This window comes from Megascapheus bottae, chromosome 2 (genome assembly GCF_031878675.1).
Source record: "Megascapheus bottae isolate mThoBot1 chromosome 2, mThoBot2.hap1, whole genome shotgun sequence".
Classification (NCBI taxonomy): Eukaryota; Metazoa; Chordata; class Mammalia; order Rodentia; family Geomyidae; genus Megascapheus; species Megascapheus bottae.
Window position 1 is genome coordinate 26,712,936 of NC_143510.1, and position 26,820 is coordinate 26,739,755.

At 40.0% G+C, this 26,820-nt stretch overlaps 1 protein-coding gene across 1 annotated transcript; it reads right to left on the bottom strand.

Annotated features, from left to right (window-relative positions):
* Positions 1-5,615: 5,615 nt before the first annotated feature.
* On the bottom strand, positions 5,616-26,270 carry Asb14 (ankyrin repeat and SOCS box containing 14). The gene is made up of 10 exons (XM_090355268.1): positions 26,143-26,270; positions 21,875-21,928; positions 21,352-21,485; positions 21,099-21,257; positions 17,558-17,803; positions 14,477-14,648; positions 12,747-13,290; positions 10,901-11,054; positions 9,011-9,211; positions 5,616-6,372 (listed from the first exon to the last, which is right to left on the bottom strand). Exons 1-9 carry the CDS (start codon positions 26,265-26,267, stop codon positions 9,033-9,035), a joined length of 1,767 nt encoding a protein of 588 aa, XP_090211394.1. The 5' UTR covers positions 26,268-26,270; the 3' UTR covers positions 5,616-6,372; positions 9,011-9,032.
* Between the last annotated feature and the right edge of the window lie 550 nt (positions 26,271-26,820).

Sequence of the window (26,820 nt, forward strand, 5' to 3'; positions counted from 1 at the left end):
CCACAGGACCTTTGTAAAACCTTTCTCATCTGAATTCTTGAAATATTTATGAACTGTCAGTTATTAGCCACACCTGTTTGTTTCTAATACAGTCATGCCTCCTCTCTGCAGAGTGATCTGAGTGGGTCTCGGGTTAAGGACCACATGTAATTCATCCCTTTATCTCAGTGCTTTGAGAAGACTGGGCCTTCCTTAAGTTTTTGCTGATGATACATGTAAAGAGCCTTAGCATCTGGGATTCAGTTTTGTTCTGTCTCAACTATCTCCAACACATGCCCAACATAAACCCTTAACCAAATGTGTCCATGATGCATACATCTCCTGAAGTCACTGGAGTCAAGTAAGTGCCCTTCCTGTGTTGCATTAAAGAGAGCACTTGGGAGAAGACAGTTCTACTAACCAAGTTCTGTCAGTGCAGGGATAGCTGATCTGCAGGGATAGAAGTTTGGGGTTTGATCACTACATAAAAAAAATCAGCAAACAAAAATAAATGATCAGGAAGGAACCTATGCCAGAGAGAAAGGAGAGCCTGAATAGAATGAAAATTAAATAGAAACCAGTGTTTGTAACTATCTTTGAAATAAAAAGAACAAAATGCATTTGTACTGCCGGATCAATACATGTTAGAGCAGATACAGGATGACCCAGGCAGAGGCCCTTAGGTATGTTTTACAGAAGCTGGAGCAGATGAGAGCTTTAACAGTAATGAAAATATGACTCAGAACTGGGCTCTCCTCAGGCATCTCTGACTTTCTAGTCCCAGATTCATCATCACTTATTTGCTGGGCAGAGTAAATGGAGACCCATGGAGCGAAGTAGTTACTCTTCCTTTTCTCCAGCTTCTCTTGTCGGGTGGGGTATATAATAATTGTATAAAGTAATGTCTACCAGATTTAAGAATAAGAACTAGCTGAATGTCAGTAGCTCATGTTTATAGTCCTATAGTCCTAGCTATTCAGGGGGCTGAGAGCTGAGGATTGAGTCTCAAAGACAGCCAGGGCAAGAAAATCCATGAGACTTTTATCTCCAAATAACCACATTAAAATGTTAGAAGTGGAGCTATGGTTTAAGTATTAGAGTTCTAGCTTGATCAAAAAAGTTAAGGTGTAGAGCCTAGGACCTGAGTTTAAGCCCCAGTGACAACACAGGTGAGACAGAGAGAGAGAGAAAGAGAGAGAGAGAGAGAGAGAGAGAGAGAGAGAGAGAGAGAGAGAGAGAGAGACAGAGAGAGAGACAGAGAGAGAGACAGAGAGAGAGACAGAGAGACAGAGAGAGACAGAGAGAGAGAGAGACAGAGAGAGACAGAGAGAGACAGAGAGAGAGAGAGACAGAGAGAGAGACAGACAGACAGAGACAGAGAGAGAGAGACACAGAGAGAGACAGACAGACAGACAGACAGACAAAGAGAAAAAAAACCTTCATCAAAATAAATTTGAAAAGAGAATTATAGGCAGATGTGTGCACACCTATAATCTCAGAAATTGAGGGACAGAAGCAGTAAGATTTCAAATTTGAGGTTCACCTGAGCAATTTGGGAAGGACGGCAGGGCTGCAGGGTAATTAATGCTCAGCTCGCCTAGTAGGTTTGAGTTCCCCAGCGTGATCTCCACTACTAAAAAACAAAAACAAAGTACAGAAAACAATCTAAGGGGGAACACTGGAACTATAAGTAACTGAAAGGATAGTGTTTGAGTAGCTGCCGTCTGTGACAGTCGAAGTGGCTTTTTTGGGCAGGATTTCACAATCACTTTACTGGACAGGCCATATAACACTTTACATGTATGCCCTCACTCAACCCTCTCCTAACTTGCATGCTAGATTGTATTACCATTCTGATTGCACAGAGGGGAAGCAGGCATACACAGGGCAAGTGTCTGTTCTTATGCACAGTAAAAACAGTTCCCACATCCAGGACCTTCCCACTACTTCGTTTATACTCCATAATATTTACCTTTCTGTGAAAAAACAAAAACAAAGAGAAGCCTGGCACAGTGGCTCACCCCTATGAACCTAGCTACACAGGAGGCTGACATCTGAGGATTACAGTTCAAAGCCAAGCCAGGCACTAAAGTCCATGAGATGCTTAGCTCCAATTAACCACTAGAAAACCAGAAAGTGGTGCTGTGGCACAAAGGGTAGGGTGGTAGCCTTGAGCTGAAGAGCTCAGGAACAGTGCCCAGGCCCAGTGTCCAAGCCCCATGACAAATGAGAGAGAGAGAGAGAGAGAGAGAGAGAGAGAGAGAGAGAGAGAGAGAGAGAGAGAGAGAGAGAGAGAGAGAGAGAGAGAGAGAGAGAGGATAGCCCCCAAGACACTAGGGACCCATCTTAGTTCTCACCCACAAAAAAAAAAGAGAGAGAGAGAGAGTTGAGGAGAGCTAACTGTCCTAAGAAATTGACAACTACAGAACTAAAAAGAAACGGAGAACCATACAAACTGAAAAAGAAAAACAGAAAAGTTCATAACCAATGAAAAAAGAAAAAGAATCATGAAGACCCCTTCCATCCCTCATCCCTTTTCATGGAGTCCAGGAGTCCCAAAAGCAGCCCCACAGTGTTGAAGGCCAGGAACCCCAAGATTCCAGCAGGCTGCAGAACCCAGATGCAGGAAACTCATGCAGCTTGAGATCTGAACAGGAGCATAGACAGGGGCTGAGACCCAAGGGGAGACATACAAACCAGGAAGGAGCCTTCAACACTGCCCCACAGCCCATAGCCAGACCCAGAATCAGTGAGTAGCCCACCAGGATCTGCCAACCATGGGAGACCAGTGCTAGTGGCAAGCTACAGAACTTAACTCAGACCCCTCTCACGCTCACCCAAGAAAGCACTAATCCCCTCCCCAAACCCAACAAACCAATTGCTATATGAGTAAGGGAACTAGAGACACCTATAAAAAATAAAAGCAAATAAAAGCAACCCTGAGATACCACTTCACCCCAACCAGAATGGCCAATATTCTGAATCCAGACAACAGCAAATGCTGTCAGGGATATGGAGAAAGAAGAACCCTACTGCACTCTTGGTGGGAATGTAAACTAGTACAACAGTCTGAAAAACAGTTTGGAGTTTCCTCAAAAAACTAAACATATAACAATTTTGTTTTACTTCTGCATTTTCTTTGCTATTTTTAAAGCCAATAAAATAGATTTTCTTCAAAAAAAAAAAAAACTAAACATAGACCTATTCTATCACCTAGCCATAGCACTCCTAGGTATCTACCCAGAGCAACATAACCCAGGATATGATAAAGACACCTGCACATCCATGTTCATCACTATGCTCTTCACAATAGCCAAGAGAGGGAAATGACCCAGATGCTCCAATACAGATGAATGGATACAAAAAATGTGGCACATATGTACAACGGAGTCCTACATAGCTACCAGACAAGATAAAATAATGGCATTCTCTGGAAAGTGAATAGAACTAGAACAAATCCTCTTGACTGAAAGAAGTCAAGACCAAAGGAACAAAAGGCACATATTCTCCCTGATATGTGGGTATTAGATCTAAACAATACAAGAACGATGAATTGAATACTCAGGTATTCCAAGTCATTGACATGAATTTGGAGATATAAATATATCTATATAGACATATAGGTCTATAATAGCATATATATTCTATAGACATATATTGATCTATTATATACAAATCAGTATGTATCTATGACATACAAAGATTTAGCTTAATTTTAATTATGTTCTTAAATTTATGTGCCAGTGATTGCATATAGAGATTTTTTTCTTGAATACTTGACTATAGAACATGACATGTGAAATATGATGTAAAAATGGTTTTAATTTTAACAAGTTAAAAAGAAAAAAATAAGCTAAGTGGATAAAGCCCTATCCAGGCATAGCATCCAATAGCTAAAGCAAGTTAATGCCCACAGTTGGCCATTTTATAAAATAAAAATAAGATGGTTGCCTGTTGTTACATAGTACTAGGATAAAATTTCCTGTGAGTTACCCCAAGCCTTGTTATTAATGCCCTGATTCAAGCAAAGAGGCTAATGTTCAAGTTTCTGAGGGACATTGTTGTAGCACAGATTACGTTGTACAATAAGGAATTGTAAGTTCTACTCACCACGTTAGCTGTGGCTTAGTTTTTCTGGCCAAGGGAGGCTTCTCAAGTCATACTTGTACCTTCTGTGTGTTCAGAGCTCTTAGAAACTAGTGCTGACACTTCAGTTTCCACAGCTGACACTTCAGTTTCCACACTTGTCTCCCTGACAGGGAGGAGGAAAGTCTGGAGAGTTTCAGCCTTGAAGTACAACTTTTTTTCTTTTTCTTTTTTTTTTTTGCCAGTCCTGGGCTTGAGCTCAGGGCCTGAGCACTGTCCTTGGACTTTCTCAAGGCTAGAGCTCTACCACTTGAGCCTCAGCACCACTTCCGGCTTTTTTCTATGTATGTGGTACCGAGGAATCAAACCCGGGTCTTCATGCATGCTAGGCAAGCACTTTAACCACTAGGCAAAACTCCCGGCCCTAAAGTACAACTTTTGTTCCCTCCACAATTACCACATGGATTGTAACAGAAAGTGTAACAGGTTTAATTATCATTTAATTATTCCCAGTGCAAAAGAAAGTAAGTTTAACCTGAGAACAGGTACAGGAAAGGAAAGTGAAGGAAGGGTTGACATTGTCCAGAAGAGAAATGTACTCATCACCTGACTTAGGAAATAACCCCTCTGTACAATATCTTGATAATAAAAAAAATTATATTTTTACAAAATTAAAAAAACCAAAGAGCTTTTCTTCTCTTTGGTCAGAAAACCTTAGGGAAGGGAAGGTTGCACCATAAAAAGACAAAAAACTAGAGGCTGGGAGTGTGGCCTAGTGGTAGAGTGCTTGCCTAGTATTAAAATGAGGTTATGAAGCTCTTACAAATTTATCTCTTTCAAAAAAAACCTACAATCTTTTTCTTGGATATGAGCATGGAAAAGTAGCATTCCACTGATTTTCTTCATATACCAATAAAAGTATTGCTTATGTGTATTTCTACCAGCTCTTCTAAAACAGTTTCCACATTCAACACCCACTAAAGAGAAGAAAATTTCCCACAGCATCATGGTCACAGCCTAGAGGGGCTCATTTTAGGCTGCAAAATATTTGAGAACACACAGCCATTCTATGTTTTAAGGCCTTCGAGGAAAGGCCTTTGGATTTGAATATATCCATTCTGACTGGGCTGAAATGGAATCTCATTGTTAATCTGGTCTTTATTTCCTTTATAGCCAAGGATATCTAACATTTGTTCATGTATTTCTTGATCATTTATACTTCTTTTGAAAACCATCTGATCAATTCATTTTCACATTGAGTTTTATTAGTGTATTTTAGTATAAAAAGAGTTGCATTTTGACATCCTCACATACTTGATCAGATACACTTCCTTCATCATTCCTCTGCACACTCCTCAATTTACCTCTGAAATGCCTAGGAAGCCTCAGTTCTCATAGGATATTAAAATCAAGGTTTTTAGACCCCAGGCCCAGTATCCAGGAATCCCACATTAGGTATGGCCACTTACTCTTGTATGCCAAATAAAAAGACATGGTGAATGGCAGAGAAAGATTTATTATATAGAAGCCATGGAAAGGCAGCACTTCGGTACATCTTCAGCCATTGGCCTCAGGTTAAATAGGAAGAATTGGGAGTAAGGAGAAGTAGGTAAGAAAATTCTGTATGGTTAAAATAGTCTCAAGTGGTAGGTGTGGCCTGGTTGACCATGAGCTCAGTCTTTGACGCCAGAGGCCTGGAAGGTAGTTCTTAGCTTTGGGCTATTTTTGATAAGAAGATGGCATTTACATCTGAGGGACAGTTTGCCTTTTGTCAGAAGATACTTACTGTTGAATTCTGTTCTTCCTGGAGCCCAATGTGACTACAGTAAAGTGACTGCAGGAGGGAACCGTTCCACTCAGAAAGCACAGATGCAAAGGTGGGGGAGGTAAAGCAGAGTGTCCTGTGTTTACTTTATTTACAAGGCCAGCTAAAAGATCCTTTAAGTTGCCTCTTCCTGTGTCACACATATTAGGCTCTCTGAAAACTGGACGTGTGGGTTCTCTCTTAACAAGATGAAGCACATGGTAACGGAAAGTGGATCATTGTGCCTCTTCTTATATCATTTATCACCATGTGTAGGGCAATGGACAGGGTGGTGCAAAGGAGTAGCTGTCTGTGTGGCTGGAGTCCTTGTCTACATCCTTTCAGGTGACAGGCTTTGGGGGTTGGTAACCTGAGGGAAGTTCCTGCTATCATTCTATTCCACCAGCAGGGGACAGCAGAGCCGCAGCCAAAAGCAGGTAGGCAAGCCCGAGAGGGAAGCCAGTCCTAGGAAGTTAACAGGTATCCAAGGGTCAGTCGTTAGTCTAGAAGACAGAATAGAACATCCTTTGTATTTGGGTATCAGTCATCTCTGTCTGAGGGTCAGACTTGACAGAGTTCAGATAGAGTAAGGTCCCCACCAAGGAAATGTACTAGAGGAAAGAATACTGACGTAGGTGTCAACATGTACAGCTCACTGGGAAGATGGCACTGAGGTCCCGGTGCTGTAGGAAGCAGCACAATAGGAGAGGACAGGCTTCCTAGGGCCAAGATCTTCCTTAGAATGACTGTCTGGGTCCCTTGACTATTGTCAGAGCAATGCCTTCTATTGTCCAGCAATGATCATGGGCCAATCTCTCTCCCTCCCCTCCCTTTCTCTCCTGCTCTCTCTCTCTCTCTCTCTCTCTCTCCCTCCCTCCCTCCCTCCCTCCCTCCCTCCCTCCCTCCCTCCCGCGCTCGCTCGCGCGCTCTCTCTCGCTCTCTCTCGCTCTCTCTCTCTCTCTCTCTCTCTCTCTCTCTCTCTCTCTCTCTCTCTCTCTCTCTCTCTCTCTCTTCCATCTCCCTCCCCTTCCCCCTCCCTCTCCCTCTTTCCCTCCCTCCTCTCCCCCTCTCCTCCTTCCCTCTCCCTCTCTCTCTCTCCTCTCTCCTGAAAACTTTTAGAAATGCCTGTTCATTCCTCTTACTTCCATAAAAATCTGCCTTCCACTTGCAGCTCCTGTATTTCAGCACAGTCTCAGGTCAGTGGTGTGGGTAGGGCAAGGGAATGACACTCAAGCCTCATCCCTGGTACCCAGGAGGCATCCACAACATCCTTGGGAAAAGTGCAAGGTGACCTGCGCTCTCACTTACCTCATATCATAGCTGTGGCTATAGCACTACCTTTGGTTAAGTGACTGTAGGCACTTTTTGGCTGGAGGCAGCTATGATCAATCAACATGAAAGGTTTTGCCCTGTGCTATGGTTACTGAGAAGGTTCACAAAGACCACAGAGCATGAAGTGTGATTCTCAGACAGTTCTGTTTTGGAGTCATCAAACACTGATGCAAAAATCAAAGTGAGCTGGGCATGGTGGCTGACGCCTGTAATCCTAGCTACTCTGGAGGCTGAGATCTGAGGATCATAGTCAAAGCCAGCCTGGGCAATACAAAGTCAAAAGTCATGTGACTCTTATCTCCAATTAATCACTAGAAAATGGGAAATGGGGCTGTGGCTCAAGGGTAGGGTGGTAGCCTTGAGCTGAAGAGCTCTGGGACATCACCTAGGCCCAGGGGTAGGGCAGAAACCTTGAGCTGAAGAGCTCAGGGATGGCACCCAGGCCAGAGTTCAAGCCCCATGACCCCCCTCCCCCACCCCACACACACTTAGGAGTGGAGTGGCTATGGTGGCTCACTATTGTACTCTGAAGTGAGTTCAAGGCCAGCCCAGGAAAAATGTTAAGATCCTTGTCTCCCCATTACCTGATGAATGTAACTGTGACCCCTCTATACATAATCCCTATCCCGACAATAAAATACAATAAAAAAAAAAGATTCTGTCTCAGCCTGGTGCCAGTGGCACGGTGGCACGGTGTCTCACACCTGTAATCCTAGCTACTCAGGAGGCTGAAATCTGAGAATCGAGGTTCAAAGTCATCCTGGGCACTAACGTCCATGAGACTTATCTCCAATTAACCACCAAAACCCAGAAGTGGCACTGTGGCTCAAGGGGTAGGGTGGTAGCCTTGAGCTGAAGAGCTCAGGGACAGTGCCCAGGCCTAGAGTTCAAATCCCATGACTCCCCCCCCCCCCCACAAAAAGATCTCAACAAAAATAAGGTAGGTTTGGTGCCATCCTCTTGTGGTTCCAGCTATATCAAAGACATGGTTAGAAGATCATGGTCTAAGGCTTGCCCCAGGCAAAACCACGTTACCTGAATGGGCTGGAGACATGGCTCAAGTTAGAGCACAAGATATTGAGGTCCAGGACCCAACAGAAACAAAAAAGATGGAAGGAAGGCAGTGAGGGAGGGAGGGAGAGAGGGGCAAAAAAAACCCCCATAACTAAAGTGTAATTATTCTATTCCAGGGGTATTTATCAGCAACAAGGTTTTGTTGAAGATGAAGGTTATATTTCAATTCGAAATTCACCTCATCTTTGAATTTGGCTACAAAGAAACTGTTAGACTCTAACCTGGCACTGACTTTACATGGAGAGCTAACTTCTAGATCATATACTCATGTAATCAGATCAATATATATTCACAATCCCTAAGACATATATTCTGCATAAAAAGATTACTGTTAAAAATCATCTTCAATTGTCAGAGAGTGTATCTAATTATCTTGAACACAAAGAACAGGCTTTTGCACTTACTATAAGATCAAAGTAGAATTAAAACATGGTATTTCAGTGAATTTTTACTCATGAAATTTTAATTTTAATTAATTATTCTAAACCATATCTCACTATTTAATGCAGGCTTGCTTTGAACTTACCATCCTCCTACCTCAACCTCCCAAATGGCTGGGATTGTGCTACAATGCCTAGCTGACTTTTTTCTTAAGCTGTCATTAGAATTCTAGCCATTGAAAGCACCTTTTTAAAGAATGTAGGCTATACTTACCAGTTAATTGCTGGGTAAATAAAAAGAAATGAGTTATATGCAATAAGTCAAATATTAAGAAAAATAGCTGCAGGGTTATACCTTTTCCTTTAAAATAGCTTGATTACCACGTTCCAGGAAAAGTTCCTTGTCCATAAAGGTCATATTCTTTGTAAAGGATGTATGCTTTTAGACGATTGGGTAATGGAAGAAATGACATGAAGACCGGGCAGCGCAAATGTAAACGCCCCAAACACTTCCGGATCTTAAGGCGGCATAAATGTTTTAGGGAGCGAGGGTTTGCTAAAATAAAAGAAGTACATACATTATCCAAAAGGAAAAATAACTGCCTTTTAGTTTAGCATTTGGCTAGCAATATATCTAATACTTAAGCCACAGGGATTTTTGTGTTCACTATGACTAAATGGAAAGGTCAATAGGGAGCCAACTTTTCCTTTTGTTCCTTTGTTTTTCAGCCTTTAAGTAGTTATACACAGGGTTTCCATCCAACATTACTTCTCAGCTTTTCATGTACCCATGGTTTCAGGGCCACAAAAGTCTGCATGCATTCTGGGTCTGACCTGTGTGACTCTCCAGTCCTTAAATCTGTCAGCTTCTCCACCCAATCTGGCCCTTAGGGACAGGCTTAAAGCTGAAGAGCACTCAGGGACAAACAAGATGAAGGAACAATTTAATTCCTTCATCATTGACTTCTTGTTTAAGTCCTCAGATAGTTGTCCAAGGGGTTTCGATTTGACCTGTCCAGTTATGTGTACAATGCATCTTGATCAGTCACTCCTTCCATCATTCTCTTCCCTCCCTTCCATTCCATCTCCTCCCACCTCATCAAGTCTCTTGGTTCTATGTTCATGTATGCATATCATGCATTATAACTGTTTTCACTCTATTCCTTTTTCCATTCATCCATCCCTCCTTTTATCCCTTAACCCCTTCTTACTCTAAACATGTTTCAGCAACTTGACACTCATTTTAAAAAAATCTGTTAAATGTTCAAAGTGGTTACACCATGACAACTCACTCCTGAGTATAACATACTTCAATTTGACTATATATAGATAGATATAGATAGATAGGTAGATAGATAGATACACACATACACATACACATACACATACACACACAGATGGCCCTGTATGTGTTTTTACAGATATTTGTATTTTAGGTCTAACGTACACATATGGGAGATTATATGCACTCTTAGTCTTTCTGAACTTGACTTACTTCACTCAATATGATTTTCCCCTACAAATGACTAGTAAATTTTTACTTTATCATTTAATTCTTAATCTAATGATCTACTTTCAGAGAGTAGATGCCATCTTTGAAGTCTGATACTCTTTACAAGTATAATTTTTAACTTTTTCTCATTGTTTTCAGTATTAAGGATTCAATTTAGGGCCCTACACTTGTAAAGCAGGTACTCTACCACTTGTGCCATACTTACAGTCATTTTTGCTTTAGTTACTTTATTTTTTTGGATGTCTCACTTTTTCCTGAGGTCTGCATATACTGTTATCTTCCTATTTATGCATCCTGTATAGTTAAGATGACCAATTTTTTATTAACAGGGATAGGGTCTTTTGAGCTTTTTTTATTTTGGCCTGGACTGGCTTCAAACCATGATCCTTATGATATCAGCTTCTCTATGTAGGTAGGACTATAGACATTAGCCACCACACACACAACATCATCCCTCTCTTTTATTTCACAGGTTTTAATTCTTATCCATATAGTGTTTCTTCAAAATAATGATTTAATTAAGAAAAAAGTACTACCTACCTATATAATAAGTAATACACTAACAGATTTTTATCTACTGGAAAATAAAATACAGTTATAAACACTATCAGTTAAAAAAAGTTTTCTTTTTTTGTTTGTTTCTTACATCAACCTTTTAACCACAGAGAAGAATGTTCTAAAAAATAAGAATACAATGAATATTTTCGTAAAAATTTCCTACAAGAAACTCACTCAAGATATAATGTATTTCTGACCACAGCCTCTGCTTTTGGAGCACATCTTTCAACTTTGAACAAATCTGAACTTGATCAACATAATCAAGCATCACTCGAACAACCTTGCCAGAGAGATGTTGAAGCCAGGACAATGTTATTACTTCACAGAACTGATGGGGGAAAAACAGAAAGTAAGTGAAAGCACTAAGTACTTGCAGCTCAACATAGTCATCAAAAGAATACTGAACTAGCCCAATTCTTTTGTCTCAAGCCTGTAATTCTAGCTACTCAGGAGGCTGAGATCTGAGGACTGCAGGTCAGAGCCAGCCAGGGCAGAAGAGTTCCTATGAAATTCTTATCTCCAATTAACCACTCAAAAACTGAAGAGGAACTGTGGCTCAAAGTGCTAGCCATGAGCAAAAGAGCTTAGGGACAGTGCCTATCCCCTGAGTTCACGCCTCACAACTGACACACACACACAAATACTGAACTCAAAGTTAAGAACCAAAGTCTCACGTTCTTCATTTTATCTTTTAGCCCTAAAACATTTATTAGTATACTCTCAAAACCAATCTGTTAGGTGGGTGAAACAGAGACTTCCATGGTATCTGTTAACTCCTTTGTTGGTCACCTGGCTGTCTACAATAAATATTACCTTTCCAGCTTCACTTACAGCTATAAATGGCCAGATAACAGCAAACTAGAAAAATGATGTGAGGAAAATATATTAAATACAAGAGGTGAGAGGCAATTGCTTACCATGATTCATTTTCATCAGAAAAGTCAGGAAAAGAAGCCATTTAATCAAATATTAAAGCAGCTAGGGTATATATATTGGGACCCTGAACATTTTAGCTGCTAGTTAATTCTTTCAAGGAAAAAGTATATGTAGTAAGAATATACGTCCACCTTAATCTTTTGTGTATGTGTGTGCCAGTCCTGCAGCTTAAACTTAGAACCTGGGTGCTACCCTTGTATTTCTTTGCTCAAGGCTAGTATTCTTTTTTTGCCAGTCCTGGGCTTGAGCTCAGGGCCTGAGCACTGTCCTTGGACTTTCTCAAGGCTAGAGATCTACCACTTGAGCCTCAGCACCACTTCTGGCTTTTTTCTATGTATGTGGTACCACGGAATCGAACCCAGGTCTTCATGCATGCTAGGCAAGCATTTTAACCACTAGGCCAAACTCCAGGACCCTCAAGGCTAGTATTCTACCACTTGAACCATAGCTCTATTTCCAGCTTTTTGGTGGCTAACTGGAGATAAGATTCTCATGGCAATTGCCTGCAATAGCTAGCTTAGAATGCAATCTTCTGATCTCAGCCTCGTACGTAGCTAGGATTACAGGCATAAGCCACTGGTGCCTGGCTGTATTCTTTTTTTTTTTTTCCCTTCTGTCAGCTGTGGGGGTTGGACTCTGGGCCTGGGCACTGTCCCTGAGCTCTTCAGCTCAAAGCTACCACCCTACCCCTTTGAGCCTCAGTGCAACTTCCAGTTTTCTAGAGGTTAACTGAAGATAGGAGTCTCATGGTCCTTAGTGCCTGAGCTGGCTTTGAACCGTGATCCTCAGATTTCAGTCTCCTGAGTAGCGAGGATTACAGGCATGAGCCACCACGCCCAGCTTTGGCTGTATTTATTCTTTATCACCTTGTTCAGGTATGATAGGTTTAGTTAAAGTCACCTTTTCCTCTGAATTATTTCTGTATCTTCTATACTTTTCTATTTTGCTTTATTTATCATATTATAGGTATGTTTATCATATCAGAGTTTTTCCAACCATGAGCTTATAGACTGATACAGCTGTCATTTTAAATCTTTAGGTAATAACTATATTAAAGATGATGCCATCAATACTGTGAATTTACCATAGTATCTTTAATCACTGTAGGTGTCCAGCCTTCAAAAGTATGGGAATGATGAACTTTGTCCCCATGAGGACAATCAAAACATCGCTCTGTGTCATATCCATAATTCAGCAGCATCCTGAGCATGACTTCATCTTTCAATGTGTATTGCAGTGCTGATGGAAAATGTAAAGGGTTGACTCTGCAGAAGTAATTGACATTGGCCCCATGCCTCAGCAGCAGATTTATTAGCTCATAGTTGCCCATCCTGAGGGCTATCTGCAGGCAGTTAACTGGGTCTTGATTGGGTAGAGCTCCAGCACTCAGCAGCAGCTTCACTGAAGAGAGGTCACCATTTGATACAGCAAAATACAAAGCTGACTTCCTCTGGTCATCATAGTGTTTTCGAATTCTCTGATCTAGCATGAAATTCACATCAAATCCTGCCTGTATGAGAAGTTCCAGGCACTGAGAATGAGCTCCTGCTGCTGCACAGTGAACAGGACTTATCCCGCTCTGCTTGATGGCAGCAAGATCTGTAACGGGAACCAGCATCTTCAGAGCTCTGAGAGGGAAGAAGTACATTTGTGAATAGTTTTGTTAAGATTCAGAGTTGACACGTTTGTAATTTTTTCATGCTCACAGAGGATGGTTTAGTTTATATCTGGTAGTATTTAGAATCCCCAATGGAAATGCTAATTCCTTCACACATAAAGTAAAATTTAATGAAACTATTGTCTAGATTAAAAACTCAGAATAAATCCAGGCAGCTGAGATGAAGGCTTTCTATAGTGCCTATGTTTCTAATAATAAGAATTAATTATCTGGGCTGGGAGTTTGGCCTAGTGGTAGAGTGCTTGCCTAGCATGCACGAAGACCCGGGTTCAATTCCTTGGTACCACATACTTAGAAAAAGCTAGAAATGGTGCTGAAGCTCAAGTGGTAGAGCTCTAGCCTTGAGAAAAATCCAAGGACAGTGCTCAGGCCCTGAGCTTAAGCCCAGGACTGGCAAAAAAAAAAGAATTAATTATCTTTAGTGAAAAGTGTCTGACAACTTTCTAGCTGATCAAGAGATTCTTAAAAGGGAGTTTTCATCGTTGGAGCAGAGAAAAAAGTTTTGAGTTTATAAAGTTCTAGGAATTTCATCAAGTTCCTACAAGTTGCTCTAAAAAGTTTGCTATTGCTATTTTTTTTTATTAGTGGTGGGACCTAAACTCAGGGCCTGGGCACTGTCCCTGAGCTCTTTTGCTCAAGGCTAGGTGCTCTATCATTTTGAACCACAGCACCACTTCCCGCTATTGCTATTTCTTCTTCTTCTTCTTCTTCTTCTTCTTCTTCTTCTTCTTCTTCTTCTTCTTCTTCTTCTTCTTCTTCTTCTTCTTCTTCTTTTTCTTCTTCTTCTTCTTCTTCTTCTTCTTCTTCTTCTTCTTCTTCTTCTTCTTCTTCTTCTTCTCTTTCTCCTCCTCCTCCTCCTCCTCCTTTTTTTAAAAATTTTATTGTTGGGATAATGTCTAGAGGGGTTACAGTTACATTCATCAGGTAGAGTGTACATTACCTCTTGCACACTGATACCTCTTCTCATGTTTTTGTCCCCCTTTACACCTCCACCCCTCCCAATCATCTTGTTTCCTCTCCTTCCCTATTTCAAATAAACAAACATATATACAATAGACCAGGTAACAAAATCAGATACAGTAACCACATGACTTTATTGTTATTTCTACCATTGAGAATAATGTAATGGAACTTACAATAAGTGGCCTCTGTCAGCTGCTACATGAATGGGCAGGTGGCCTGAACTTTTAGGGATATTGGCATCAGCTCCATACTCTAGCAAGAGAGTCACAGAGTCTGGATTTCCTCCTCTAGCAGCTTCGAGTAAGATGGAGGAAGAATCAGAGGCCTGAACCTGAGCATTAGCTCCTAAGAGGAGAAAGAGTCTCATTATACAAAATTTTATTTCCATTGTATGGCTTAAGCAATCTTAAAAAAAGATCACTAACATTCAAAAATAATTAGTGAGTGAATAACTACTCTAGCAAATCCCTTGGAACCAAAGAAATAAAATCTATACTTCCTATTTTCAGTTTATAAACTAATTGGGGAGAAAAATTAATGATGTAGATAGTTTGTAAATTATAGTTAGGCTGACTTTCATAATAATTTTATAAGTTATTTGTATGAAACTCAAAATTCCAGTAGAAATATTTTTATAACAAGAGGATATTTTTTCTATAATGGCCTACTAGAAAGCTACTTAAGCCACAACATGATTGATTACTCCATTGTTAATATTACTATATGATTCCTATTACTGTAGTTATATATATATGTATCACAACATGATAGCTACATATGATGCTAAAATTGATTGGATTATATCACCATGCTATCTAATAATGTTTTAATAGAAAGGAGCATTTGTTCTGTTTTAATTCATACATAGAAAGAAAGACATATTGTCACAGTTTTTAACTGAAGTTGGGAACTGCCGATAACTAGGAAGATAAATTGTAGAACTGTATTCTACATGTCCTCTGAGTGGTGTGGAAATTAAGGATATGAGTATGGCCTAAGTGGCTTCCAGAAGATCTAAGGCTGAGGTTATGAAGAGAAAGGAGTTGGGTTGGTTTTGCAAATCTTCTCCATAAAACAGACTCTGAAGAAAGTAGCATTTGAATGACCAAAGTGGAAGAGAGCATTCTAGACACATTTACAACTCATAACAGATATTGTAACTTGAATTTAGTACATATTCCATAAGAATCTTCAAGGTACAGTGACTGACCAAAAACCTCTTTTTCAGAATGCATAAGAATCAGCCCTCATTTCTTTTGTTTTAAATTTTTATTTTGTTCTATTTCTTTTTTTTGCCAGTCCTGGGCTTGAGCTCAGGGCCTGAGCACTGTCCTTGGACTTTCTCAAGGCTAGAGAGCTCTACCACTTGAGCCTCAGCACCACTTCCGGCTTTTTTCTATGTATGTGGTACTGAGGAATCGAACCTGGGTCCTTGTGCATGCTAGGCAAGCACTCTACCACTAGGCCAAACTCCCAGCCCCGACAACTACTTGTTTTTTGTTTTTTTTTTTGGTTGTTGTCAAGTTGGTTGGTTGGTTTGTTTTGGTCAGTCATAGGGCTTGAACTCTGGGCCTGGGCACTGTCCCTGAGCTCTTCTCAAGGCTACCATTTGTTCTATTTTTATTGCCAGTGTAATGTATAGAGGGGTTACAGTTACATTTGCCAGGTAGTAAGTACATTACTTTTTACACATTGATACCCCTTCTCATGTTTTGGTCCCCATTTCCCTCCCCCACCCCCTCATCATCTTGTTTCCCCCCACTTCCCTTTCCTATTTCAAATAAACAAATAAATGTATATAAAATATACCAGGTAACAAAGTCAGCTACAGTAACAATATGAGATTAACCAAAGTCAGCCCTCATTTTTTTTGAGTGTTAACTATGTTCTGGTTCTTTTATGTGCATAATAACTTCTAAACTTCCCAATAACCCTCCAAATAGGTGCCACTATCCCTCATTTTAAAGATGAAGAAAGCAAGACTTACTGAACTTAGATGAATTCCCTAAAGACACACAGCTAGTAACCAAGCTGATTAAGATTTGTGCACAGCTCTTCTAAGATGATGGCTTATTTTTGTTAATGCTGTATTGCCACACAGATTATTAAGCTAATATGATTTGAAATCAGATAGATGGGGCTTCAAATGCCTATTTTGCCATTAATATGACATTTTGTACAAATTACTTTGGAAGGGCTGACTTTAGGAAAATGGTCAATCACTGAATTCATTGCACTCAACCAATACTGAATTCTTTCAAGGGTAAAAATTTAAACTGTTGCCTATCTTCTCTAGATTTTAATCAGTGATCTAAACAAATATTACTCAACCTGGAAGTGTAGTTCAATGATAATGCACTTGCCTAGCCTCTGCAAAGCCCCAGATTCATAAAAAGTAACTAATTAATTGACTCAATTACTCTTTCCTCACATTTAAAAAACTAGTAGTTTTGTTTCTTTAGACATCCTTCACATCGCTTATTCCAAACATCTTATTTAAAATGCCTTATTAATATCTTTCTTTTGTGGGTCATGAACTTGGCCTGGGCACTGTCCCTGAGCTCTTCAGCTCAAGGCTACCACCCTACCCTTGAGCCAAGCCCCACTTCCCATTTTCTAGATGTTAATTGGAGATAAGAGTCTCAGGTCCTTTTGTGCCTGGGCTGGCTTTGAACCTTGATCCTCAGATCTCAGCCTTCTGTGTAGCTAGGATTACAGGTGTGAGTCACTGGGCCCAGCTAGAATTTTTGAAGTATTACATGAGGCAACACAAGTAGCTTAACTCATGGGTGTGTAGAAAGCATTCAATAAATGTAAATTGCCCCTCCACTTCTCTTAAAGTTCTGGTTATTACTAAAGAAAAGAACTGGGTCCCAAAGAAAAGAAATTGCGATGATTTCCCGAAAGCCATTGGATAAAAGATTAAACTGTCTCATTATAGCACAGAAGAGACAGATAGAATGGTTACTGTGACTTTGATTTTGATGCTAGGAAAAAGTGTGCTTTAAAAACAGTCCTCAGCACAAATATTAAATAAAACGGTTACCTGGCTCCTTAATAACTTTAGGGAAATTTTTTCAGACCAACTAAATTGAATCTACATTAGGTATTTTAGAAACCAATACATCATTTTATCAAATATTTATATTTATCTTAAATGAAATGTTATTTTATACCACTTTGAATCATGACCAAGAAGAAAACACTGGGTTACATCACCCCTGATAGCATGCTGACTGTATAGAAAATCTTGCCTTTCTGTAGTAACAGTTCCATAACTTCAGTGTGTCCACCTTGGGCAGCAAGAGCAAGAGGAGTGAATCCATAGGAGCTCTGTAGGTCAGGCTGTGCCCCAGAAACCAGCATAAGCTTCACCATGTCCTGTCTGCCTAGCTTGGCTGCTTCATGGAGAGCTGTCCTCTCGTTGGCACACCGTAGATTAACATCTGCTCCATAGTGGATCAACAAAGCAGCCATGTCATAGGAGTCTTGCAGAACAGCTAGAAAATTATAAGTGAGGTTGGCATTAGGTTCACCAGGGACTAAGGTGGTGTCCCTCAGGCTTATAAGGAGCTCTTCCTACCTACTCCCATGTGCTACCATTCTGTGTTTAGGAAACACACTATAAAATAAGGCACACAGCATATAGGATTAGTAGTGACTTCTACTAATGGTCATTTGCTTTTCTGTAAGCCACAACCAAGTATTCATCATCTATTGGTCAAGCTTTCATAGTTGAAAAAAAATCCTCACTATGTTTATTTTCTCAAGAAAATGGGACCCTAGCAACAAAATACAATCTTAGAAATATTTATAGTTGTTTTAATAGAAGAAAAATCACAATAGCAATGCAATCTACCATAGGAAATGAATGACTAGAATGTGATTTAAGTAGGCATATTTGGATAAATGACTGAGCCCAAAGAAAATGATGATTTGAGCTTATGTTTCCAAAGTGTGGTGTGCAGACATCTTGAGGTTCTTTCTTTTTCTTTTTATTATTTTATTTTTTGCTAGTCCTAGGGCTTGAACTTGGCCTGAGCACTGTCCTTTGGCTTTCTCAAGGCTAGTGCTCTACCACTTGAGCAACAGCACCACTTCCAGCCTTTTCTCTCCTTTCTTTTCTTTCTTTTCTTTCTCTCTTTCTCTTTCTTTCTTTCTTTCTTTCTTTCTTTCTTTCTTTCTTTCTTTCTTTTTTTGTTACTGTGGAAACAAGGATGCCAGTAATAATGGAGAAAAGCAAGGAATAGAATATTTATTGAATCTCTACTGTTGTGCCAGGCATATATTATTTCATTTTATCCCCTCCATCATTGGAAGAGCTCCTAAGCGAGGGACACAACAGTCTTGCCCTCCAGTTCCTCTCTTGTCCCACCACTTCTCGCTTTTTCTATGTATATAGGTACGAAGGAATCAAACCGAGGGCTTCATGCTAGGTAAGCACTCTACCACTAGGCCAAACTCCTGGCTTTAAAGTTTTTCTTTAGAAAACAATTCTATAGGGGCCGGGAGTTTGGCCTAGTGGTAGAGTGCTTGCTTAGCATGCGAGAAGACCCGGGTTCGATTCCTCGGTACCACATACATAGAAAAAAAAAAGCTGGAAGTGGTGATATGGTTCAAGTGGTAGAGCTCTAGCCTTGAGAAAAGTCCAAGGACAGTGCTTAGACCCTGAGTTCAAGCCCCACAACTGGCAAAAAGAAAAAAAAAGACAATAATTCTATAGTTAGTTACCAACAGCTACAGAAACCAACAATGAAACATTCCCTGTATAACTAGTAAGTTAATAAAAGTGACAAACAACAACAAAAACAGGACTTGGGGGTGTAGCTCTGGTACAGTGCTTGCTTAGCATGTGCAAGGCTTGGTTGAAAGCCAATATCCAACAGTGTGTGCATGTACACACACACACACACACACACATACATGTGTGCATGCATATAAGCAGCTGGGAAAGCTATACATTCTATTACTCTCTCCAAAATCTACGTTACATATTGTTATATTGAAGCCTCTGAGAAATCTTGCAATGAAAATTCAATCTTTTTTTTTTTTTTTGTCAGTTGTGGGGCTTGAACTGAGGGCCTGGGTGCCGTCCCTGAGCTCTTCAGCTCAAGGTTACTACTCTACCAGTTGAGCCATGGCGTCGCTTCCAGTTTTCTGATGGTTAATTGGTGATGAGTCTCATGGGCTTTCATGCCTAGGCTGGCTTTGAACTGTGATCCTCAGATCTCAGCCTCCTGAGTAGCCAGGATTACAGGCATGAGCCACTCAGACCTGGCAAGACTCAATCTTGCATCACTATAACCAGTATGTTCCATGTTCTATAAAAGGGAAATATTTAACACAGAAAAGGATTTGACCTGCTGGCTAGGCAGAAGCCAGAAGAGGAAAACAAGCTCTCTTCACTGGTATCATTATCACAGGCTTTATAGTTTAATGCTTTTTATACATGACCTTTGTGCGCGCGCGCGCGCGCGCACACACACACACACACACACACACAATACTATCATCCTCATCTTGGAGACAAGGATAATGAGGTTGAGGGAGGTTGGATCCAGAGTTCTTTTTCAGATAGTGCTTCATGGCTTATAAATTGCTTTCTCAGTGCGGGCTCTTTTGCTCAGTGCTTTTTTTTTTCACTTCTTCAAAAGTACCATGGAGTTTCCTTCTATGGGCTGGCTTCAAATCATGGTACTTAGATCTCAGCCCCTTGATGAGCTAGAAGTATAGGCATGAGTCATCAGTGCCCAGCCGACTACCCTATTCTTATTTCCTCATTTCTCTGGCGTAATTAATTATAACTTCCCCTTACATTTATTTCTCCCCCTTAAATAATCTGTTTCCTCTAAGTTATTTTATTCCATTGAAAAATTTCCACAGATAGCCCTTTGCTATCTATCCGTTCATAAATAGGATCTAAGGACTACAAAGCTGGGTGAAATTCTAAACAGTGGTTGGGACTTACTCCTATGAGCTTGGCGATAGGTTGGTATGTTTAGGCTATTTCTTGGGAATCCCCAAGTGTCAGTACCTTTAAAACTAAGCCTCTTTTTGGAGGATAAAGAATAAAGAATAAATCTGACAGCTTTCTGGAGTCCTTGGAGATCTCTGTCTATGTTGGCATAATATCTCTACTGCTTTCAAACTAGTACTCCCAACTCTCACTTAAAATCTCCTGTCCAGCTTGGGGCTGGTATTCTTACCTGCAATCCTAGCTACTCATAAGGCTGAGATCTGGGATCATGGTTCAAAGCTAGCCTGGGCATGAGAAAGTCCATGAGATTCTTATCTCCAATTGACCACCTAAAAACTGGAAGTTCAGCTGTGGCTCAAAGTGGTAGAGTGCTAGTCCTTTACAAAAAAAGCTCAGTGCCAATTTCTGAGTTCAAACCCCGTGACTGACAAACAACAACAAACTTCTTTCCAGAGACCCTCTGTGTAAGCTGTCTAGAGAATAAACCTCCCAAATCTCCTGGGGTTGGGGAAAAGTTTGTCCTAGTAGGTAGAGTGGGAAAAACAATCTAGAGCTCTGCTGGCCTGCTTCTTAAATATTTCAACTGCCTGTCTTTACCTGTGCTCCAAGACTCTGCTTCTCTCAGTGGCCTCTAACTAACAATCCTCCTGCTCCAGCCTGTGGATGCTGGATGACAGATGTGTACCACCATGCCTAGGCTTCCCAAATCTGATCAATTAGGATCAAAGGGACAGGGGCACAGCTGTTGTTTTTGAGACCTGTGGATGTGGAGGAAACAGAACTTCAGACTTTTCTCCAGAGTCAAGATGTACCTTTACCTGTTAGAAGAGGAGAATTGCCTTCAAAATTCTTAGCATTTGGATTGCAGCCATTGAGAAGAAGAAAACTGGCATTTTCCAAGAGACAATTACTGACAGTCAAAAACAGTGGTGTTTCTCCATTGTGGGTTGTTTGCTCCCACATACTGGGTTTTGAAGCTGCAATAAATTCATCATACCACACAAGTTAAAATGTATAAATCAATTTTAGATTTTCTTTCCAAGCTTCAAGAGAAGTAAAGGGAGAGTTTACCTTTCAGTGTTATTTCTAAAATGTTCTTATTTAATTGCACTGCAGCCTTATGAAGAGGAATCCAGCCAATCTCATCTGCTTCATCAAAAGCAGAATGGCACGTGGTTAAGTGTGACAGTGCATCTTCCTCACCTATTAGCAAGTAAAACAAGAACAGAATCACATTTGGCCCTAATACAAGGCAGCCTATACTGCTGCTGAATTCTAGTACCAAAGTGAGTACACAGACAATAGAAGGGAGAGTGCCAGTTAGATGAAAGGCATAGGACAAGTCTGGTCACCTAACCTTGCACACCACCTTGGCCTGAGAACAAACGCCCTTAATGTCTTCTCTCATACAGAAAGTATTTCCAACCACTGGAGGCAGAGGAACTCAAGAGCACTTTGCTGAATTGCTCCTAAGTATTTTCTCTCAGAAAAGGCCAACAGACTTCTGATGAGACACTGTGCCCTCCATCTCCTGCCAATTGTCACCATCACATCTTACCACGAGTTGTAGGGAGAACAGGAAGAGTACTTAACTGCCTCTATTGCTTTGAGTATCTTCTTATAGTCAGCACTCAAAAAAGAATGGAAGCTGCATAGAAAAAAAAAGTTAATTCCAAAAGGGAGAGAAAACTACAGTATCTGATATAAACCAAAAGGAAAAGGGATAGGTAATCAGAAACAAATTCCATAAGAAAAAATGACATCGCCCTATTCATAAGGAAATGGAAAGACTTAGAAAAACTCGTATTAAGTGAAGAAAGCCAGACCCAAAAGAACATAGACTCAATGGTTTCCCTCATTTGTAATAATAGTACACACCTAGGACTCTCCTAGCAGAGAATTATAGTAGTTCAAAACCTAGGTACATAAGGTCATATAGGATGAGACTAAATGAAAGGACCTCCAGGATATGGAAACAAGAGCTTTATCTTATGTGATTGTTGTTCTTAATGTACTGTTATTTCTCTTCTCTTTTTTTGCCCTTATGGTTAATCTCATATTGTTACTGTATCTGACTTTGTTACCTGGTATATTGTATATATGTTTGTTTATTTGAAATAGGAAAGGGAAGGGAGGAAAACAAGATGATAGGGAGGGGGTGGGGGGAGAGAAATGAGTACAAAAACATGAGAAGAGTAATCAATGTGTGAGAAGAAATGAACCTACTACTTGACGAATATAACTGTAACTCCTCTATACATTATCCCGACAATAAAAAAAAGAAAAAATGACTGAGACTCAATAAAATATCTCTGAGGCACAATAGACATACTTTTCATGGGCTGAGGCTGTGACAGAGTGGGAGAGTATTTGGCTAACATACATAACCCTGGACTTGGTTTCCAGTACTACAGGGCAGGGGGCAGGGGAGGGGGACAGGCAGAGAATGAGGGAGGGAGGAAAGAAAGAAACACAAAAAGGAGGAAAGGAGAGAGAGAGAGAGAGAGAGAGAGAGAGAGAGAGAGAGAGAGAGAGAGAGAGAGAGAGAGAGAAAGAGAGAGAGAGAGAAAGAGAGAGAGAGAGAGACAGACAGACAGACAGAGACAGAGAGAGAGACAGAGAGAGAGAGAGACAGAGAGAGAGACAGAGAGAGAGGGAGAGGGAGAAGGAGAGGGAGAGGGAGAGGGAGAGGAAAGAGGAAAGGAAAGAAAGGAAGAAGGAAGGAATGAGGGAAAGGAAGGAAGGAGGAGTGAATGAAAGAAAAAGAGAAAAGAGAGATGAAAGAAAGAAAAAGAAAGGATCTATTTGTCAAATGCAGTGTGCTATATAAAACAGTCTAGGAAAACTCCCTGGATGAGGACTATGAAAGTATGGATAATGGTATACCCTCCATCAATGGTGCTGGACTGACTCAAACCTGCCTAGGCCTGAAATAGCACATCACATGACAAACTTGATGTCTCCTCTATGACGTCAATAATTCCATCAAAGATTACTTTAAAAATAACAAATAGGCACATGAGAATTTTTTTAATTCATGGTTTTAGAATTCTTACGAATAGTTTAAATACTGTTTTTAAAGTATTTAAAGTTTTGCTGGGCGCTGGTGGCTCATGCCTGTATTCCTAGTTACATAGGAAACTGAGATTTGAGGAAAGCGGTTCAAAGCCAGACTAGGCATGAAAGTCCGCAAGACTCTTACCTCCAATTAAAACAAAAGTGGCACCATGGCTCAAGTGGTGGAGTGCTAGCCTTGAACTTAAGAGCTCAGAAATAGCACCTGTCCCAGAGTTCAAGTCCCATGACCAACAAAAGAAAAACATTTAAGCTCAATCCATGAGCTGTATGAACTGTGTGTGTGTGGTTGGGGGGGGGGTGGTGTGGAACTGGCTAGGCAGGCACGCAACTGCTTGAGCTATACCTCCAGCCCCTTTTACTCTAGTTATTTTTTGAATAGTGTTCAGTCTTATGCTTGGACCATGATCCTCCTTTCTACAATGTAAATGTCAGACATGCACTACCACGTCCACCTTTCTTTGTTAATTTGGTGTGTGTATGTGTGGGGGGATTCTCATAAGCGTTTTTGTGTTTGGGGGTTTTTTTTTGGTCTGGTCTGGAACTGCAATCCTTCAATCTCAGCTTCCTGAAAAGCTAGGATTACAGGGATAAGCCACTGATGCCTATTCAAATCTAATACATAATGGATTTCACTTATTTGCTTCAGTTATTCAACAAACTCAGGTTGAATGGGAAAATTCCCTTAGTCAATTTGTCCTCACAGTTTAACCAATTAAATTCTCTTAAAATTGTACTTACAGATTTAGTTTTATGTTCTTTCCTATGACTGCTATAAAAGTGATCACAATTAATTTAGAAATAATAGAAATAATAATTTAGAAATAATAGAAATTACAGCTTTATTGTTCAGAAATAAAACTGATTTCTGTAAACTAAAATAAAAGTATCAGCTGGACTGAATTCTTCTAGCTGTAAGAATCCATTTCTTGCGCTGGGAATTTGGCCTAGTGGTTAAAGTGCTTGCCTAGCATGCATGAAGATCTGGGTTCGATTCCTCGGTACCACATACATAGAAAAAAGCCAGAAATGGTGCTGAGGCTCAAGTGGTAGAGCTTTAGCATTGAGAAAGTCCAAGGACAGTGCTCAGGCCCTGAGCTCAAGCCCAGGACTGGCAAAAAAAAAAAAAAAGAATCCATTTCTTTGCCTTTTCAGCTTCTAGAAGCTGTCCACATTGTTTCAGACTAGACCCTTTCTTACTTTCTCAAAACCAGCATTGCTGGGCTGTGTCTTCTGTTGCCTCCCAGGTCTCTCTACCCCTTCTCTTCTCCCTGTTTCTCTCCCCCTCTCTCTTTCTTTCTCTTCTTCCCTCCTTCTCTCTTTTCCTCCCTAGATATGGTATGTGGTTAAGAACATGACTCTAGGGCCCAAGAGCATGGCTTAGTGGTAGAATGCCACTAAGAATGAAGCCCTGGGTTTGATTCCTCAGTACCACATACATAGAAAAAGCCTGAAGTGGGGGCTGGGAGTTTGGCCTAGTGGTAAGAGTGCTTGCCTAGCATGCACGAAGACCAGGGTTCAATTCCTCAGCACTCCACATACATAGAAAAAGCCAGAAGTGGTGCTGTGGCTCAAGTGGTAGAGTGCTAGCCTTGAGAAAGCCCAAGGACAGCGCTCAGGCCCTGAGCTCAAGCCACAGGACTGGCAAAAAAAAAAAAAAAAAAGAAAAAGCCTGAAGTGATGCTTTGGCTCAAGCGGTAGACCAGAAGTCTTGAGAAAGCCCGAGGACAGTGCTCAGGGCCTGAATTCAAGCCCTAAGATTGGCAAAAAAAAAAAAAAATTGACTCATCAGATTGCTTGGCTCTTCAATTCCTAGCTCTGTACCTTCACTTTCTATTCTAATGCATTTTGATCAGTGTTACCCCTTCTATCATTCTTTTTTGTGCCTCATTTTCCTTAACTCTAAATGAGGATAATAATGATAGATATTTAATAAGTAACTAGAATTTCAACTCAATTATGTATGAAATGCTTTAAATATTGTGACACATAGTGATCACTACATGGGTTTATAATATTTTAATAAATTGTGTAAGCTTAAAGTACTTCATCATTTGAATAATCATACCTTCAGTAAGAAAATAGAGATCACCACACAAACTTGGCTTATCACTTCAGAAAACAATGGTTCCTACTTTATGGAGCTGAGGTTGCTGATCAGCCTAACTGTACTGTTCATATCTAGGGTGATTTTCACACCATTCAATGACTCACTGGCCATTTTCTAATAGTCACAGAAGTCTGAATTCACATTTTCAGTGGCTAGTTTCTTTGGTGGCTAAAATTACATAATTCCTGTTTGACTTGAATAGATAAAAAACTGGACCCCCTCCTCACGAGCTCAGTAACTTTGTATGTGTTGGTTGGATTTATACATTTCTTTATTTCCTAAAGATAGGCTATGTTAGATATTTTCATCATTTATGATTTCTAGTTTGCATCTCTCATCCATACTTGCCACTAACTTCCTTCAACAATTTCCCTGATTAATTAAATGTCTTCACACATATTTCTTGCTTTCTGAGGCATTGGATACACTTTTAAATATGACAGTTCCTGGCTTGAGGTGTAGCTCAGTGGTAGAACATTCATATAATATGTATAAGATACATGAGGCCCTGAGTTCTATCCAAAGCACTGGGGGGTGGGGTGGGGGAAAGACATCTTTCTCTATGCTGACCTTCTCTCTTGTTTTTGCTAGGACACTAGTTATGCTAATAACAAGTTTCAACAGTTGAATACTTAATTGACATACATTGAATACATTGTCAGGGAGAAAACCATTACCTGTTATCTTCAGGTTCATGTTGTATTGCTCCCAATTTGTAAATATCCCTGAGTAAACTCTGTTGAATGACCAGCTGTGTGTCAAAGTCAGTATCAGTGTCTTCATCACTGTTGTAATTATCCATGTAAATCACTGGCAGGTTTACTTTGAACTAGGAATAAATTAAAATTGTTTTTCCAGTGAAATTCTTTGTGAAGAGATTATTAATGTTCTTAAAATTATGAAGTTAAGGTAATTTCAAAGTTGATACTACTGATAATTGAAAATACAAATTTTCATTTGCATCAGAGAAATTAAATGTTTAATAAAATATTCATTTTTATCAATAAATTAGAAAGTTTTCTGGACTGCTGCAGATTACATATAAAATGGAAGCTTCAAGAGTAGCCATTTACTTAAAGCTTATTTGGGAAAACAACCTTTCATGCCATTATTATAACATGCATAATATTTACATTTAGCTATTTTGACTTAACTTTTTAAGTTTTGAATTGCAATAGTATACCCCCAAAAAACATCTTTCCTACTACACAAAATTATACTAAAAGGATACATAATTTTATGTTTACATTGCTTTTTCATTATTTTATTACATATTTTATTAGTAAACATTGAAATAAGCATGTTTTAGAAACAAATGTACTTTCTTAATATATGATAGGAATAGCAGTAGTAAC